The 17,746-nt window shown below is 44.4% G+C and overlaps 1 protein-coding gene across 1 annotated transcript; it reads right to left on the bottom strand.

The window, feature by feature from the left end:
- Nucleotides 1-1,665: 1,665 nt before the first annotated feature.
- On the bottom strand, nucleotides 1,666-17,736 carry cul4b (cullin 4B). The gene is made up of 20 exons (XM_080840443.1): nucleotides 16,890-17,736; nucleotides 15,926-16,041; nucleotides 15,706-15,809; nucleotides 15,404-15,473; nucleotides 15,185-15,258; nucleotides 14,861-15,023; nucleotides 14,375-14,464; nucleotides 14,145-14,227; nucleotides 13,977-14,044; nucleotides 12,852-12,970; nucleotides 12,478-12,670; nucleotides 12,170-12,274; nucleotides 11,960-12,070; nucleotides 11,769-11,854; nucleotides 11,544-11,651; nucleotides 11,332-11,445; nucleotides 11,122-11,227; nucleotides 5,079-5,251; nucleotides 4,830-4,982; nucleotides 1,666-3,635 (listed from the first exon to the last, which is right to left on the bottom strand). The coding sequence occupies exons 1-20, from the start codon at nucleotides 17,326-17,328 to the stop codon at nucleotides 3,540-3,542; spliced, it is 2,571 nt and encodes an 856-aa protein (XP_080696569.1). The 5' UTR covers nucleotides 17,329-17,736; the 3' UTR covers nucleotides 1,666-3,539.
- Nucleotides 17,737-17,746: the final 10 nt, after the last annotated feature.

Raw genomic sequence — 17,746 nt, 5'->3', positions numbered from 1 at the left:
TTATTTAAATGTCAATTTTATGCACAGACTGACTGCTGGTGCGAGTCTTCTAAAGGGATACACTTCAATGAGAATCAGAACAGTAGCCGCCAATGAACCAACTGGAATGAGGAAGTGAGAGAGTCTTTGGCTATGGCTTTGGTAAGCAGCTGTTATCCTTTGAGGGTGGAGATTTTTGTAAATCAACTTGGATGGAGTAATGTGATAATTATTTATGCTGAACCTAATTATGCATTTAATCTATTTTTCAATCGAAATTTAGACCGCCTCTGAAATATAGAATGAAAATTGTCCAGATAAGGTTGTGGTCTTTTGCCACCTTTTCTGCAGCACAATTGAGGGTCAATGTTTTTGTCACAAAAAACACCTGGTGTGGTTTTCCCCTCTAAGGCTCTGTAGTGAGATCAGATCAGAGTCCATCAGTAGAGAGCGATGTTTACAGAACAGTAATTAGATTGATTGTCATTCAGAAACTATATCTCTCATGAAGGCACTTATTTTGCTATTTGGATTTGAGCCAGAATTTAGTGGGTTCCCATTTTGGTGTCCAACTCTGGTGATGCATGTGAAAGCTCTGAACTGTAAAGACAGCCTTGAAGCAGAAAGGTGCTGACATCCTCGGTCTACCTCCTATACAACACTTTTGCCTCTGAATATTATCTGAAAATTGTATGGAGTGTAAATGTCGAGCCGCTTCAAGGACAGGTGATCCAGCTTGTAATGTCTTCCACCTCTGTTCGCCAAAGAGACCTTTGCACTGCTCAGGAAGCTTGGCACATGGAGAGCGGTGACTCCCAAGACAGGGGCAGTGAATCCTGGCACGCTAATCCCTTGGCTATTCTATCCAAATAATCCTGCAATACCCTCTGCAATAGCATAAAGTAGTGTAACTGTGCAGAGCCATACCACCCGTATGCATGCTTCATGGCCATGATGAGAAATGTTCAAGTGGTTTTGAAAATGCTGTTTAGCAACAAATGATGACGTCACTCGTCACTGTCTTTGCAATTACTCCCCTGTAGTGAACCAATCAGCTGTTTCAGTCCATGAACCAATCAGCTGTTTCAGTCCATGAACCAACAGACTCCACCATGAGTAACACCTACCTGTTCTTGCTCATTGTAGACTACTTAAGGAAGAAAATCCGTACATGCAACTGTAAACCTTAGATGAATTCTAGACACTTCTGGAATGTTCTCTGGCCTTACCAAACATGCCGTTTTCTTCTTGCCGTGGCACTCAATTTAGATATTTGCTTTTGTACAAGTATTTAAACATGAAATGTGTGTCTGATTTATTCTTTCTTTTTGCTGTGTGTTTGGCCTCCAAGAAGTTTGTGAACTCATTTTAAATTTCCATCCATTTTCTCATTCACTTCCCCTTTTTGATTAGATAACAATAAAGTTATAACTGTTAACTACTCAGATGCTTGTTCATTCAATGTATCAAACTTAATGAATCAAGGTACGTATGTGCATGAGTGATCACTCCACAAACCAAGGTAATACTGGAATTATATAATAGTAATAATAGTAACTAATGACTCCACCAGAGAAATGGACCATATTAATAACATTCATATTTATAATGTACCTTTATCTTAAACATGAAAGATAAAGTGAGGTAATATAAGTAAACCACAGTACTACAAACTTGTTAAACAAGTCTTTTTTATTGAATGTTACACACAACATACCCAAACACTCAATCAACCAGCAAGAGATCTCTTTGAACGTTTCAAAGAGGAAACACCTATTTACAGACTGTAATAGAAACCTTTTACCCAATGTTCTCTTTTGATACAAGAGTTCTTCCACTTCCAACATGCCAGGTTTCCAGATACTTTAAAGAGGCATTAAGAGACCCGGTGTGGAGGTCCAAACCAAGCTTTTATTTGTGTTCTGGATGAGGGAGGTCAAACCTATGCTCAAATGGTCTTCAAACTTACCAACAGCACATACTTCATCATCGATCATCTTATCTCAGAACACATCATCCTCGCTAGACATGGTAGACATATGGTGAGGTCATATATCTGTTCCATGGCCATTTTTCAAAAGGTTTTGGCACTTTTCTGGACTAAAGAACAAGACTACGTGCCACATTGTGTTTTCTTCGCAGAGATCTGCAACATTGTTCAAGATGTTTATCAGAACAGAGGGGGGGGGACTTCAAAATCAAACAAAACTGGTCAGAAAAATCCCCTAGAGATGGTGGGGACAGCATTGAGTGGTATGCAGAACACTTCCAGATTCTCCAATTATAAGCATGAATGTGGGCAAAAATGTACAAGGAAACATTTAGTAACTTTCATCAGGAGTAAAAAGACAGAATATGTTAGTTATAGATGGACCTGCAGTCCTCTTAAGCATGATTTCTCAAAAACACCATGATCTGACCTCTGTGCTAACCCAGTAATGAGTGGGGTTAGGAGGCTCGCTACTGATATTTCAGGGAATGGATAGACACAAAAATACACATGGAACCAGAGTGAGTGGAGCAACAGCTTTTTTTTCTGTTTTGCTTTTTTTATCACGGCATTCCTAAATACCCCCAGCATTGGGTACAGCTGAGATGCACATGGAAATCTTTCAAATTTAGTACTTTATTATTTCTGCGTTTGTGTGTGTGTGTGTGTGTGTGTGTTTGTAAAAGTGTATGTATGTATGTATCTATGCATATGTACAAAAATAACAAACAAAAAATATGAAGGGCAACTTTTAAAATGGAAAACTAAATGCATACAGGCAGAAAAGAAAAAGTGTATAGCAGCGACCAACCCTATAACAAAACAAGTGCTCTCTCTTTTTTTTTTGGCACATACTGTCGTCTCTTTCTTTTCTGGGCTCCACCATGCCCTACCATTAAACACCTGCCTGATTGACACCAATGAAAAGCTTCTACATAGACAAAGACGGACAGCTGTGCAACTCAGAATTTGCCAACTTTGCTGCAGTTCCAAACAGACTTGCCACAAACCAAATCAGACCAAGTCAAATGAAAGTCTATAGTCAATGTTTCTACATTAGTCTTTAAAACAACACTGAACAAACACGAGTCTCATCTCATAAGTCATCTCTGTCCTTAAGCAGAGAAGAACGGTACATGTTGGTGACAACACTTGCATGGGATACACAGTGAAGATAAAGAGAGAAAAAAATAAAGACTTCAGAACAGAATGCCATGAACATATGGGACACAGAACAGAACAGAGGTCCAAAAGAAACGTGTCTGCTCCATAGGAAAAAAAGGGATATCCAATCATGATGAATTTCCTTTTCCTGTCCCAGAAAGTCCAAATCCCACTCGGAGTATGAGCAATATTCTCTTTCAATGGGCATGCAGTCCACAGGAACAAACACACACACACCAGAAAACCCTGTGGAGCAATATCCATTCAGCTGTCGGCTGCTGTGTTAAACGGGGCATATGGGAACATCAACTGGAGCAAAGGGTTTCAGACCAAGTGTTCTGAGAAGTTGACTGCCTTTCACTTTTTCTTTCACTCTCTACTTTCCTCTTCCCCCCCTCTTCACTTTCTAGGCGACGTAGTTGTACTGGTTGGGATTCTCCTTGTCTCGTTCCATGTAGTCCCTGTCGATGAGCGATTCTATTCTCTTCTTTAAATCAGCAGGCTGAAGGAGAGAAGAAAAACCTCACAGTCTGTCCATGTGTTCACGGTCAATGCAGCACACTAACTATACAGTACAGACCATACAAGCACCCCTGTTGTACATAGACACTGGAAGCGTGATACATGATAATAAACTTGAACTTGAGCATACATCACATCACCTCACTCAGCAGCACAAATTGCACGGTTGCATGCCAGTGGCCGAGGATAATTACCACCAATAAGGCAAGCTGAAAGCATTTCATCACGGAGGACAATCCCAGATTACCTATATTAATATTTAAGGCTGCTCAGCTTCACAAAGGAAGACGTAGTATGTATTTAGATGGTTAGTTAGTTAGTTTGATAGATAGGTAAAGATCACAGACAATTTCACTTTCACAATAAATTGGAGCTGTGACTCAAACTGATGTTTTTTGTCATTTATGAAATGAATTTGGTCGCAACAGTCTGTCAAAAACGTTTTAAAAATGATGAAAACACAGAACAAAGAATACTCGCTTTTCTAAGGAAATCAGCCCTTGCCACAGGCAAAACGAGATGGGGCGAATACTGTATCTACCAACACCAGAAGAACCAAACATTCAGTATGCATTGTTTCAGAAGGCTAACATATCTCACAACTGAAGGCATCTTCTAGTTTCCATACACATTATAGCAAAATAATGGCTATGTTCATAAACACTAAAGAAAGTCTTGATCTCAGTGAACAAGGACAATCAATGTCTGTGATTAGTGGAAACATTTGCTACGTTACTGTGTGGGTCCAAACTGCAGTTAATTGGAGGCTATGAAGACACTGACAGAACATAAGAGCTGGACAGATGCCTGTTGGGCACTGACAGACACAGACACTTGAGTATGTAGATTATATAAATAAATAAATAAATACATACATACATGTAAAAAGAGAGTAGAAGCAGAAGAGGTTACGGAGATTGTTAGAGAGAGAAAAAAACGCTCATGTCCCCCCAATAGACATCATGGATGGATCAACCCAGATATAAAGAGGCTGATGTCGACCATGGAGACGAGAGGAACTGAAAAGTTTGAGGCGTCAACGGCCTGAGCTCTGTTCAAGATGGTCTAAGCATGGTGGCTCTGACCTATGAAGCACTGACGTGTGTGTGTGTGTGTGTGTGTGTGTGTGTGTGTGTGTGTGTGTGTGTGTGTGTGTCTGTGTGCGTGTGCTCACCTTCACTGGGAACTTGAGTTGATTATAGACCTCCGACACCAAAAGGTTATGGCTCAGAGTCTTCCTCATCTTCATGATGCGAACGATGGCTGCGTCAATTTGGTACTGCCGGTCTTGGAAGACCCTCTCTGTAGTGCTGGCTTGTTCCTCCACCTAGGGGAAACACATGTTTTCCGCCATGAGCTCAACAGTGACCGTGTGGTTCAGTGCCAGGCAGGAGTGTGTGTGGGAGAGGAGGGGGTAACCTACCGTCTCCTTCATTTGGATCTGGTTGATCTTGATCCTGAACAGCTTGTGTCTGAAGTCATCATTGCAGGAGAATTTGTCACCATCTTCCACATCTTTGCTCTTGGGGAGTTTGGTGAGCACACGGGCCTTCCCACAAGCCAGGGACTGCAGGGTCCGCCTGAGCTCACTGTCCTCTGCACACACACACACACACACACACACACACACACACACACACACACACACACACGTTAATAGGAACACAGTTTCAACCATATAATGGGATATTCATAATTTGAAACCTAGAGCTATATTTTTTGTTCTATTTCGTTTCTACTGACCGCCAGAGGCGGTGCTTTAAGCACTGGATGTCATTCACGTTTACGTGTAGTTCGAGTATTTGTATCAACAAAATCACCTGTGACCTGGGTGACGTATGCCTTCGCCCCTGTATTAAAGGCATGCTCCCCCAGGTCACGACCCTTAATTCTTCTCGCGTCAGGTGAGTAGGTGAGTATGTTCACTCCACAGGTGAGTGTAATCATGCTAATCGTTGGTAGTCTTGCAACCTTCGGGTAGAGCTGCGAATTCTCGCCCTCTTAAGACTACGATTAGCATCAAAAATCAACATTTGCAGTGGGCTACAGTACAGGTGTTTCTAGCCTTAAAACTGGTAGTTAAACCCACTCGCGGATAATCCGGAAAGACGGATAATCCGGAAAAAAGGTGAGTTGCCTCTTCTATTGTTTTTACCGTGTGTAGTAGTCACCATAGACATCATATAGGATGTCTATGGTAGTCACGCTCGGGTAATGGTTTGAGGCAGTGGCCTATCGGAAGTGTGTTTCTCGTTTTACGAACCGATAGTTGAACCCACTTGTTAAGCGAGTTATGCTACAGCCTATTATGCCGTTTATCGTGCTCACGCTGTAGGAGCCTAATGAGTAAAGAGGCATGGGTATCAGCAGTTTTTAGGTGTTTCTTGCCTTACAACTGATAATTAAACCCACTTGTTGCACGAGTGAGTTCCTCGCATAATAGTTCCCTATGATTATCGGTCACGATGAGATATGGCAGTCAGTATAGGTGTTATCGCCTCACGACTGATAATTAAAACCACTTGTTAAGCGAGATGGAAACCCTTGATCGGCCCCTGTCGGCTTCGTGTCACACTATCTGCAGGCTACAGGTGTTTCTCCCCTTATAGCTGATAATTAAAACTACTTGTTAGCGAGCTGGAGCCCTCGCATAGTTTGGTTTGTACCGTTGTTGTTTTGAAGATGCAGGCGGCGTTCTAGCCTACCTGCCCCTGTCGGCTTCGTGTCACGCTATCAGAAGGGGTTTCTCGCCTTATAGCTGATTGTGTCACACTATCAGAAGGTGTGTCTCGCCTTATAGCTGATAATTAAAACTACTTGTTAAGCGAGATGGAAATCCTCGCATAGTTGGTTTTGTACCGTTGTTATGATGAAGATGCAAGCGGCGTTCTCGCCATAAGCATTCAATTAAGTAGGCTAAACGAACAGGATTTACTCCTGTCGCTACCTACTGTTTGGGTAACTGTTAAAGCTTCGTACTACGCCCCGAAATGTCAGTTCTATGTTTGCGGAACTGTTAGCTATGGTGTTAAAAGCGTGTGTCCGCTCTTAAACAGGACAGGGTTTTTACTCCTGTTGGCGTGTGGTAAATGCTATAAGCAGGCTACGTCTACCTACTGTTTGGTGACTGACGGGTTACGCCCACAATTTCAGCTCTAAAAGCATCTAATTTGGATAACTATTAACGAGTGTGTCCGCTCTTACATGGAAGCCTACCTTACATAACGTAGGAGGAATCATTGCCGCGATCAAGTTTAATTTGCGTGGTAAATATTGAGGCTGGGTCCATAATAAACTGCCTAGTTTGAGTGGGTGATTGTTCTCCGCCCCGCAAACTTCAGTTGTTCAGCATTTATTATTTGGTTCAGATGACTGTAGAGTGGGTTCGCTCTAAAGCAGTAGGCTATATGATTTACGCCAATCGGCTTTGTGTTAAACACTATAAGCAGGCTACGTTTACCCACTGATCAGGGACTGAATGGGCTATGCCCGCATTTTCAGTTCTAAAGCATCCAAATTTGGTAATTGTTAACCGTTGGGTCCGCTTTTAAATGGAAGCCTACCTTACGTAACGTAAGAGGAATCATTGCCGCGATCAGGTGTAATGCGCTTGGTTAATATTGAGGCTTGGTCCATATTAGACTGCAAACCTCAGTTGTTTAGCATTTATTAGATGTGTCCGGCATCTCTATAAGAGGGTATGTCCGTCCGTCTGTCGGTCGGTCTGTCTGAAACGCATTCTTTCAATTGTAATTCCCTCCTGTGTCCACAAGGTGGCAGAGTTGAGTTGACGCATCTTGTTGTCCGCTCGGACTTGTTATTTGGTTCAGCTGGCTGTAGAGGAGTGGGTTCACACTTAAACAGTAGCCTATCTGAACAGGGCCTGGTGTTATTCGCTAAGGTTGCTGGTAAAATATCACTCATATACTGTGTGTATATATATATATATATATATATATATATATATATATATATATAGATAAATAAATACATCTATGTATAGATATTGCAACATGTTCATTATATGCACTGTTGCCAGGCCCCTCTTGGGCCAGAGGACGAGCCAGAACCGCCTCCGGCGCTAGGTCTCCTAAGCAATGCAAACGCCAGAGGCCTGATTCCCGGGAAGCCTCTGGTAGGGGCAAATGCAGGAAAGGGTATCCGCTTGCCCAGAAGGTAGACACTTCGACTTAGGAGTTCGCAGAAATAAGACTCTGCTTCTAAAGCTACAACAACCTGCTGCACACCGTGCTAGTGCTTTCACTACAGCGGCTTTACAGTCTCCTTCGGAGGTGCTCCCTCTACAACGGTCACCAGCTTTGAGATCCTCAAGGAGGATATTCTCTCCACCAGGGCTTCAGAGAGGCCTCTATTACTCTCATCCCAGTTCCCTGGGTACGAGAGACACTACACTGAAGGGCTCCGAAAGGAGCCAAAACATCAGTTAGACCCACATTTAAGATGGCAATGACACGTCTAGGGTTGGATATTATACCCATACAGTCCTCTCCTCAGAGTGCCTTTAAAAAAAGGCATCTCCATCTTCGGCTTTTAATGTTCCGCCCTCGCCCCCATATATCGAGGAGCGGCAGAGATGCTGGGCAGATCCCAGACGGTTCTCTCATCTCCCAGGAGACTAGAGCCCTAGCCATAATGCAAGATGCATCTGCCCAGGGCCTTGCTAGCATGCCCAATATTGAACCAGCCGTTGCTGCCCGGGTGCGGACACCTGGTTAAGCACTCCGGCCTGACATGGTGAAATCCTACTACGCAGCACCGCGTATTGCACGTCTTGGATATTCAATGCCACACCTGGTACTAGCCCTGTCCCAGACATTGCAGACTTCTGGGGATGACTCCTCTGCAGAGTCGGAGTGACACCTCCCTGCAGGCGTTTGCCTACATGACCAGGGAGTTGGGTAGGCGTTGTCCTAGTTAACCCAGACCCAACGCCAGATACGGTTGGCCCAGTCTCCACTCTTGGAGCCGGGCAGGAGAGCCCTATTGTCTCTTCCTCCTGTCACTCCTGGACAGATGTTGGTCCTGTCGCGCAGTAAGCTCTGGAGTGCAGCCTACAGGTTACACAGTCCAGACAACAGTTGCCAGTCTGAGCCGTGAGGCTCCTGGCAGACAGAGGCCCCCTAGGGTTCGGACCCCGACCACCGAGGTGCCATGGGGTCAAAATGACCATAGTCATAGACCCAAGCAGGGCTCTGGCTCTACGTCAGGAGATCTGGGATCTTTTGAAGAAAGGCGCCATCAAGCCATTAGACAGGCTGGCATAATTCTACTCCGCTTATTTTATCATGCCAAAGAAGGCTAGACTTGAGACTGTTACACACATCTCAAGGTTAAGATTCCACATGCTGCATACAGCGGATGTGCTGCAAGGTACCAAGCAAGGAGATTGGTTTACAACCATCGACCTAAAGGATGCATACTTCCACGTCCCTATCACACCTCGAAACAGACAGATTCTTTGTTTTGCATTCGAGGGCAGAGCTTGCCAGTTCTATGTGCTCCCTTTTCGGGATCTCGCTGGCACCACGTCTTCACCAGATGTGCAGCAGCGGCACTGTCCCTACTGCATCATCAGTCATTTCAGGAAAGGAGGGCTCTGGCCCTCAAGATCTTTTCTGAGACTGCCGAGTATGCTCATAGCGGCCACGTAGGGGTTCCCTTGTGCCTTCTGTCTTTGCAGCCTCTTTAAATTCGGCTGAACGATCTTGGCTTGCACCCCACTTATCACAGGCACAAGCTGGTCAGAGTCACTTCCAGTTGCCTTACAAAGCTATGGCTGTGTAGGGAAGAGACATAATCTCACCCAGGGAGTTCCCTTGGGGCCCATACCTTCTTACAGAGGAGCGGTGGCCACCGATGCCTCTATGGCAGGGGGGAGCTGTATGACAATGCAGGACTTTCGGAGGTCTCTGGAGTCCTTGGCAGTAGGAACACCACATATATGTATTGGAGCTGCAGGTTGTCCTGCTGACGCTCAAACATTTCCTTCCAGTAGTGGTAGAAAAGCTGTCCTGGTAAGAGCAGACAACACGTCAATGGTCTACCAGATAAACCACCAGGGTAGCACAAGGCCAGACAATCCTTGAGGCTGCCCCAACAGCGGTGGCTGTGGGCCTATCTACTCTTTCTGAGCCTGGGGGCAATGCATCTAACAGGCATTCGGAACACGGCTGTGGATGTGCTATCCCGGCAGCCTTGTAGCCTTCACCATGAAAGTATATGCAGCCACCATCTCAGCCATACACAGTAGCGCAGATGGTGTGACAGTTGGGTCCCATATGCTGGCGACCCGCTTCCTTATGGGTTCTCAACAACTAAGGCCGCTTCGGCGAAGCTCAGTGCCCTTTTGAGACTTGCCTATAGTCCTAAGGGCACTCTGGCAGTCCCCATTTGAACCTCTAGAGGGGGTGGGATTGAAATAACGGTCTATGAAGACCGCTTTCCTCTTGGCCATGGCATCGGCTAAACGAAAGCCAAGCCAAGAATGTCTATATTGGAACCCCGGAGGCCCAGGGATAACATTGTGGGTGAATCCGGCCTTTCTTCCAAAGGCGAATTATCATCCTACTGAAACCAGCCGCTCAGGCTGGCTGCCTTGAGCCCCAGCTCAGGATGACGAGCAGGGACAGAGCCCTACCTGTTGTGCCCATTGAGAGCACTTAGGGCTTATATTGATATGACTGGATTCCGCCAGTCTGATTCACTGTTTCTCTGTCATGTTGGACAGAGGAGAGGGCACAGCTTATCCAAACAACGGCTATCACGTTGGATTGTGGACGCTATTATTTGTGCCTATAGGAGCAGTAGTCTCCCGGTCCCTCAGGTCCGGGGTCACTCAACTAGGAGTGTATGTACATCGCGGGCGGCCCTAAGAGGTGTCCCCCTTCAGATATCTGAACAGCTGCGTTATGGGCATCAACCTACACATTTGTGAGGTTTTATAGGGTTAACGTGGTCCCTCATAACCCAGTGGCAGCTGGTGTTCTTCCTACTTCCTTACAGCGGGAGTAAGGTAAGACTTCCTCGTGACTTGGTTGGTATTAGTCATCCAGTGCTTAAAGCACCGCCTCTGGCGGTCAGTAGAAACGAAATAGAACGCTAGGTTACGTATGTAACCATGGTTCTATGAGTTTCGGATGACCGCCAGAGCTTGGCAGTCTGTCAAGGGTCGTGACCTGGGGGAGCATGCCTTTAGTACAGGGGCGAAGGCATACGTCACCCAGGTCACAGGTGATTTTGTTGATACAAATACTCGAACTACACATAAACGTGAATGACATCCAGTGCTTAAAGCACCGCCTCTGGCGGTCATCCGAAACTCATAGAACCATGGTTACATACGTAACCTAGCGTTTTACTCTGCATCATATTTCAAAGTACATTTAGCTATATATTTGAAGGGGAATATCTATTTATGTCAAAGTCTTTATGAAACCAATACAAACCAATTCCTGTTGCCAATTTAATGTCCTCCAAGGAAAACTCCTCTCCCTCGTTGAACATGAGCAGCACTAGCGTCTGAAACAGCGACACCTGCAGCTCCTTCTTGCCCTGAATGGTCCACAAGAAGAGGGTTGGAACACTTCCACTGAGACCATTCACACTGACAACATCAAAACAAACAAACAATCAATCAAACAAGCAGTGGTCTTCACCTCCTTGAACTCGGCCTTCAGCACACAGTGGCCTAATGTGGACTGCCACTGCAGCTTCCTGCCGCTGTGCTTGCCCAGGTAGAAGGTCTTGAAGATCTCCTGCAGCTTAACCATCTGGACACAAGACACATGGGTCACATCTTTAGGACAGAGCATAATTAACACACAGCACCTGTGCAGGTCCGTTTCAGTATTCCAGAACATGTACACACCTCTGCGGGCAGATGGACCTCCATGGGGACGTAGGTGGGCCAGTAACCCATGGTGAGGATGTTCACCGTCAGCTCAATGTTTCCAGGGATGTTCTGACACTGCATATACTGCAGGGGGAAAACATGTCAGAAAAGAATGGAACAAAAATAGGCATGAACCACAACAGTTATAAAAGGCACTATGCTTCACTGAACAAGCTGGGTTCACAGAAACATGACCATTACCTGTTTGAACTGCACCATAATATCCTTTGATAGTTCCATGTCCTTGAACATCCCTTCTAGTTTGCTGGTGAAGGCTGCCCCACATTCTGAAAGCAGACAAGAGCATGTTCTCCTCAGAGTGAGCAGACAACAGCTTATGCTGAAGTGTGAACAACAGCCTATTGACCGCCTCAGAAGTGACGGGTACTTGCCATGTTTCAGTTTTGACAGCATGGACTTCTCTGCGTCCACAGAGGCACTCTTCCCTACCAGGAGCCTCTTGGCCAGGTCCTTCTTGTAAAAGGCCTCAAAAACATCTTTGCCTGGATGACAGAAGGAAGGCAGTATTCAATACATGCTAGACTTACACATCCTGATTTCACCTCTAGTCAATACACTCACATGTAGGAGTGGACACTCACCATAGATAAACCTGAAGATGATCATGATTTTGTCCAGCATTTTCTCCAGCTCCTCATCAGTGGCCTCCTTGTTACCCGCCCTCAGTTTGGAGTCAACATACTTCGCTAAAGGACGCAAAGGATCCATCGGATGTTACAGGAATGAGAATACAAGCTCAGTTTGGATTCAACATACTTCGCTAAAGGACACAAAGGATCCATGGGATGTTACAGGTATGACAAATACATGCTGCTTAGACACAACTAAACAGATCCATTTGACACCATGCCGTTCAAACCCAATTAAAGTGGGACTGAAGGCAACTCACCTATGAGCTCAGCAGGTTTGTTTGGCCTTTTGTTGATGAAGGTCTCAAAGGCCTCTTTCATTGCATTCACAAACTTCTCATTCTTCATGAAGCACACATCAATGATGTAATCCACCTTGTCCTTGAAGTCCAGCAGCTCCTGGACCATGGTCTTGTCTTTCTCAGGGTTGATAACAATTGTGCTTCCAAAGGCCTAATAATAGCAGAACATTTTCAATGCCTCATGTTCAAATCAGGGTTGTTGCATATAATACTTCCTAAAAATGAATGCATAGGAACACAATTTGGACTCTTCGGCTACCTACACACTTTATAGCATAACTCTTTCCTGCACCTGCATTTAATACACCGTGTTGCAGCTGAATAAAACCTACCTTGATGTACTCAATCCAGTGGTGTAGAAGAGCCTGGACGCCCCCTCGTACACGACTGAAGAGCTGGTAGAGGAGGGACAGGTCCTGGATCCGGTTCTCATCCAGCAAGAGATTCAAACCTACAGCAACACCCAAGGAGTTATGAGTTATGGGACACTCTCCTCTCACATCCCCCACATTATCAACACAGGAGATTCAAACCTACAACAACACCCAATGAGTTATGGGACACTCTCCTCTCTCATCTCCCACATCATCAACACTGTGTCAGGGGAACAACCACGCTGGTAAGCACTCAAATAGAATGGTGGTCTGGTAGAGAGAATGCTAAAACATTCCACCGAGCCTCTGTTGTTGTTAGCTCATCTTAGCAAAAACCTCTTTGCTGCAGGCCAAAGACCAATCAAATAGATTAGCAGATTATCATGTAAATTTCTCATGGAAACACACCTCTATCTAATCTCTGACTATGAGGGGCAGAGGTGAAACTCATTTGGTGACTTAGGCTTTTTTCCAAAATGATGAGCTTTCTGCGTACACGGTCTGCGTAACGTCTCCACGCGGTGTGGATGATGTAAATTTTGACTGCGCATGTGCACAACTCGAGCATGCAGTACTTCCCATGAGCTCAGTACAATAAGGTCGTAGTACACAACTCGAGCATGCAGTACTTCCCATGTGCTCAGTACAATAAGGTCGTAGTGCACAACTTGAACATGCAGAAGTTCCCATGTGCTCAGTACAATAAGGTTGTAGTGCACAACTTGAGCATGCAGAAGTTCCCATGTGCTTAGTACAATAAGGTCGTAGTGCACACGCTCTCAGCCTCTCCATATCCACAACAGCACATAAACGAGTATACATGGGACACACCGATGCGCACGTCAGTATTATGCAAAAAAACTTGTCCGCAGAAGTGTACCTTGGGCTTAAACTATCCTCAAATTATGTACAAATTTGGTATTGTAAATGGCAGACATAGAAATGATGCTGAGCGTTAGTAAAATCAAAGCCAAAACATTACTAAAAATATCTTGCCATCCAGTGATAATTCCACAGAGTACATACTCTCTAACCCATCTACAACATTAAAACAACAGTTATTTGGAAAGTGGAGATCAGCACCTTTCTGTAGGATGGCAGTCAGATGCTCCCCCAGGAGCTGCTTCTCCACGGAGGCAATCAGCGGTTTTCTGTTGGGAGAGGGTGAAGAGGATGAAATCCATAGGCCATAAAATCTAAACTGATTTGATGAAAATCAATGAGATGAGATGAGCATTAGAGAAATATTACTGTGTGCTCTGGTCCAGGTAAGTTATGACCCTGTCAGCCTCCTCTTCCAAACGCTTGTTGACATGATGAAGGTATTCAGGAACCTGGGAAAGGACTTCAGAGCTTCACCAACCAAGTATTTCATGCGGTTATGCGATAGCTACCAGTAAGTCAACTTTCTACTACACAAACACAACACTGACATCTGTCTATCTTAGGTTGTACACAGAACTTGTTTTTGTTTTTTGTACCTCTCTCTCCTGCATCAGCCTCTGTCCTTCTGTAGCATATAGGCGATTTGTCTCCTCCAAGAAGCGCTGCTCAAACGAGTCCTGGTAAATCTGATCAAAGGAAGGGAATGGCGGTGTCAGTGAGGCCATATCTCACCTCTGGCATGAAGCCCCATGGGCAAGAGTGCACCCGTCAAACAGGAAATCACAATCAGAAATTCCTTAAGCCCTCAAAACTGTTATACATTCAACAGTGGGAAGAAAGTATGGAAAAGAGAAGGAGAAAGGGTTGCAACATTTTGTGAAAGTGAACATATCAGCTATCATTCTATGATTCAAGTGGATTGGTCCTTTTAAGACACCCAGTGTTAAAGGGAACTCTACTCCAACTCCTCTAAACTCTATTCTAACTCTACTCCAACTTCAAGCCTTGGCCTTCACAAATGCAGTATGTAGAGCCGCTGTGCCAGAGTGCTGGTGGGCCTGTTAGGACCCAGGTGCTTCTACCTGCAGGTCTGAGAGCATGCTGAGGAGGCTCCGGAGCAGACTGCGGTCCACCGTCTCACCACTGCGCTCTCTCTCAATCAGCAGCAAGATCCCAGAGATAGTCTTGCTCTGCACCTTCAGATCGCTGATGATGTGGAACCGGAACAGCTCCAAGCCCATGTCCCTGAAGGCCATACAAAAAAGTTAGCCAGCAATAATCTGGAATGCCCCTGGGCAGTATGGTGAACACCAGGAAAGACATCTACATGTCACAGAGCTGTACAACACCTAGAAGCATGCTGCACAATGGGCATTTCAAAAAAGAAATTCGTAATTTACACTCACCAAATTGATGGCAGCATTGAATTTTGTAAAACGTATGTGCGGTCCAAAAACAAAAATATACTTCTAATCATGATCTGTTTAAAGAGAAGACAATAGAGGAATTAATCTTACATGCAGAAATCGTATGTTGTCCTGCTTTTGACTGGACTTAAGGGAACACCATGAGCTTAATTTCTGGTACATTTAAGGCATTTAAAGATGAAGAGTTATTGCCCTTACCATTTGTCTGCAATGATCCTGCCAACATTTATCAATCTTCTTCAGGAAGAGAACACTGTCCAGTGCATCCGTGCAAAGTAAGTTAAGGGAACACATGTAGTTGCTTTCAAGACATACAGCTCTTTAAATCAGTTTGACAGCAGATGTCACTACGATCGCAATTTTAAAATATAAATGTGTAGTGCTCACCATCACAAGACCATTCCAATTCTTTACCGTGTACCCACTGACGGGTTCAAACAAACCAACTACTTGAATAAACATACACCCCAAAAAGCTATACACACAACTCAAAAGGATATTCTCTGAATTGGTCAATCTGCGCTTTGATGTGATCTTCACACACAGCCCTAAGCTGTTTGTAGAGCTTGGAAGATATTTTATGGGAGCAAAGATTTTCAACTGCCTAAAACCAGGAGAAACATTTTTTGAAATTAGGACAATTTTTCTTAAAACACGTGAACACACATATTTGCTGAATGAACAAAAGGCAGAGAGCTGGAGTCCATTCCATGACCCTACCTGGTAGAGCTCTTCCAGATTGTACTTTATCGAAGTGCTGTTCTGAATGGCCTCCACTGCCTCCTTCAACTTCTGCCAGGTTTCCTGCGTGTAGTTCTCTGGTAACTTGGGCTTTTCTGTAATGGTGCATTGATTGACATATATGAGCATAAACTCTCACAACATTATTTAGAAAACTGTTTTAGTAGCTACCTGTTATCAGAATGTTAAGAAATTAATAACAGCTCAAAACAAGAGGGTAGGTAAACTGAAAGTGGGCCCTTAAACAATCCCTTTGTCATGTATTTGTGCCATCTGTTGCCCTGTGCATAGAGATAATGAGAACATGTACTGCCTTACTTTACTTTACTGTGTTGGATATAGTTCAAATTCATCATCAAACATGTTAAGTACCAGTTGCCAAAGAGGTTTTTCTGCTTTCTTAGTATGATCAGTCAATTCGGTATTCAGGTTGATTTAACCAGACTGTACACTAGTCCAGCTACTTCAACTGGAGAATCCCCATGCCATAACCAAATGACTGAACTTGGACTGGAGAATCCCCATGCCGTAACCAAAAGAGTGCTGAAAAGTAAACTGATCAAAAGTACAACTGTTCAAAGGCACTGTACCCATAACCACCAGGTCCCCAGGACCAAACAGATCAAATTGACTATTGATACATTAATGGAGAACATTCTTCTCAAAAAGTCTGCATTCCCAATTAAGGCCTATGCTAGATAAAGTTATACAAGGGAGAAATCAGTAGACGCCTTCTAGTCCATTCACTATTGGGCTAGGCACAGGCACTACTGTGTCAAATGCTAGCTGGGTTCATATGTGTATGTCCTTCGCAGGTACATACTTGCAAAGCAAATTTAAAACCCACCATAATTAAGACTTTTCTTTTGGTGTGCATCAGTGTTAAACTTGACCCATGGACACCTGACAGGCGACTTAGCTACGATGTGACAAGTTGACGTACCTTTGAAGTTCTTGATGACTAGTTTCTTTGCGGCTCCCGGTTTGCTGTTAGAAAAGGTGGTGGATCCGGTGGATTTCGTCAATCCGTTTGCGTGATGCCCAACACCTCCAGCCAAAAACACATTTTTAGTTTTACTAGAACACGATGCAGTCGGTGAAGACTCTTCAGCCATTTTCACATCCAGTCCAATGATTTCAGCTGGATCTTCGAACCTTAACTTCTTTTGAATATGCTGGGAGGTGGAAGAACAGGACGAAGAAGAATTGCAAATGGCTTTTGGAGATGAAGATATTGAATCGATGTCTTCTTTCTCAGAGCTATTTATTTTTCTCTTCTTAGAAGACGTAAGGCTACTATCGCTATTAACATCAGAAGCTGCCGGTCTAGCCTCTTGGGTTGGCGGTGGGGGATTAGGGGAAGGTAAACCTGTTGGAAACATGAAAAAAAGAAATACAAATCAAATAGCCAGCCTACTAATTCTAAACCCCCGCGCGAGTTGATGGTGGACGCTTTGTATTCTCTGGCCTTGTGATACGGAATTCCAAATGTTCAGTCCAATCCAGATTCAGCAAGAAAGAGACAATAAATTGAAAACTGCAGCTCCACTTGGATCCTCTCTTTCTTGTTATTGCTGGCAGAAGAAAGATGGTTGATTACTGCTTCCTCTTGGCCGCTGTCGTGCGGCTTTCGCAAGTTTACGCGATGGTATTTTTACATCAATAAACAGCTTTTCCATCTACGTAGCATAGTCATTTGAGTATTGAGTAGCCTGAGACCTTAAATAGTGACGAGAACTCTAGAAGTAAAACACAACTTCGAAAAGCGCCACAATGACCCAGCGGAAGTACTTAACCTCA

The sequence above is a fragment of the Sprattus sprattus genome (assembly GCF_963457725.1).
Source record: "Sprattus sprattus genome assembly, chromosome: 6".
Classification (NCBI taxonomy): domain Eukaryota; kingdom Metazoa; phylum Chordata; class Actinopteri; order Clupeiformes; family Clupeidae; genus Sprattus; species Sprattus sprattus.
Note: the sequence above shows the minus strand (reverse complement) of the source record. Positions and strands in the feature narration are given on the sequence as shown.

Bases quoted from the DNA above. Each gene is read 5' to 3' on its own strand.
- cul4b (XM_080840443.1), bottom strand. From the start codon at position 17,328: ATGTTTCCAACAGGTTTACCTTCCCCTAATCCCCCACCGCCAACCCAA. The intron at 15,259-15,403 runs GTAAGGGCAATA...CTCTTTAAACAG, and splicing joins AGGATCATTGCAGACAAATG to ATCATGATTAGAAGTATATT. The intron at 12,971-13,976 runs GTGCTGATCTCC...GTGTTGCTGTAG, and splicing joins GACTGCCATCCTACAGAAAG to GTTTGAATCTCTTGCTGGAT.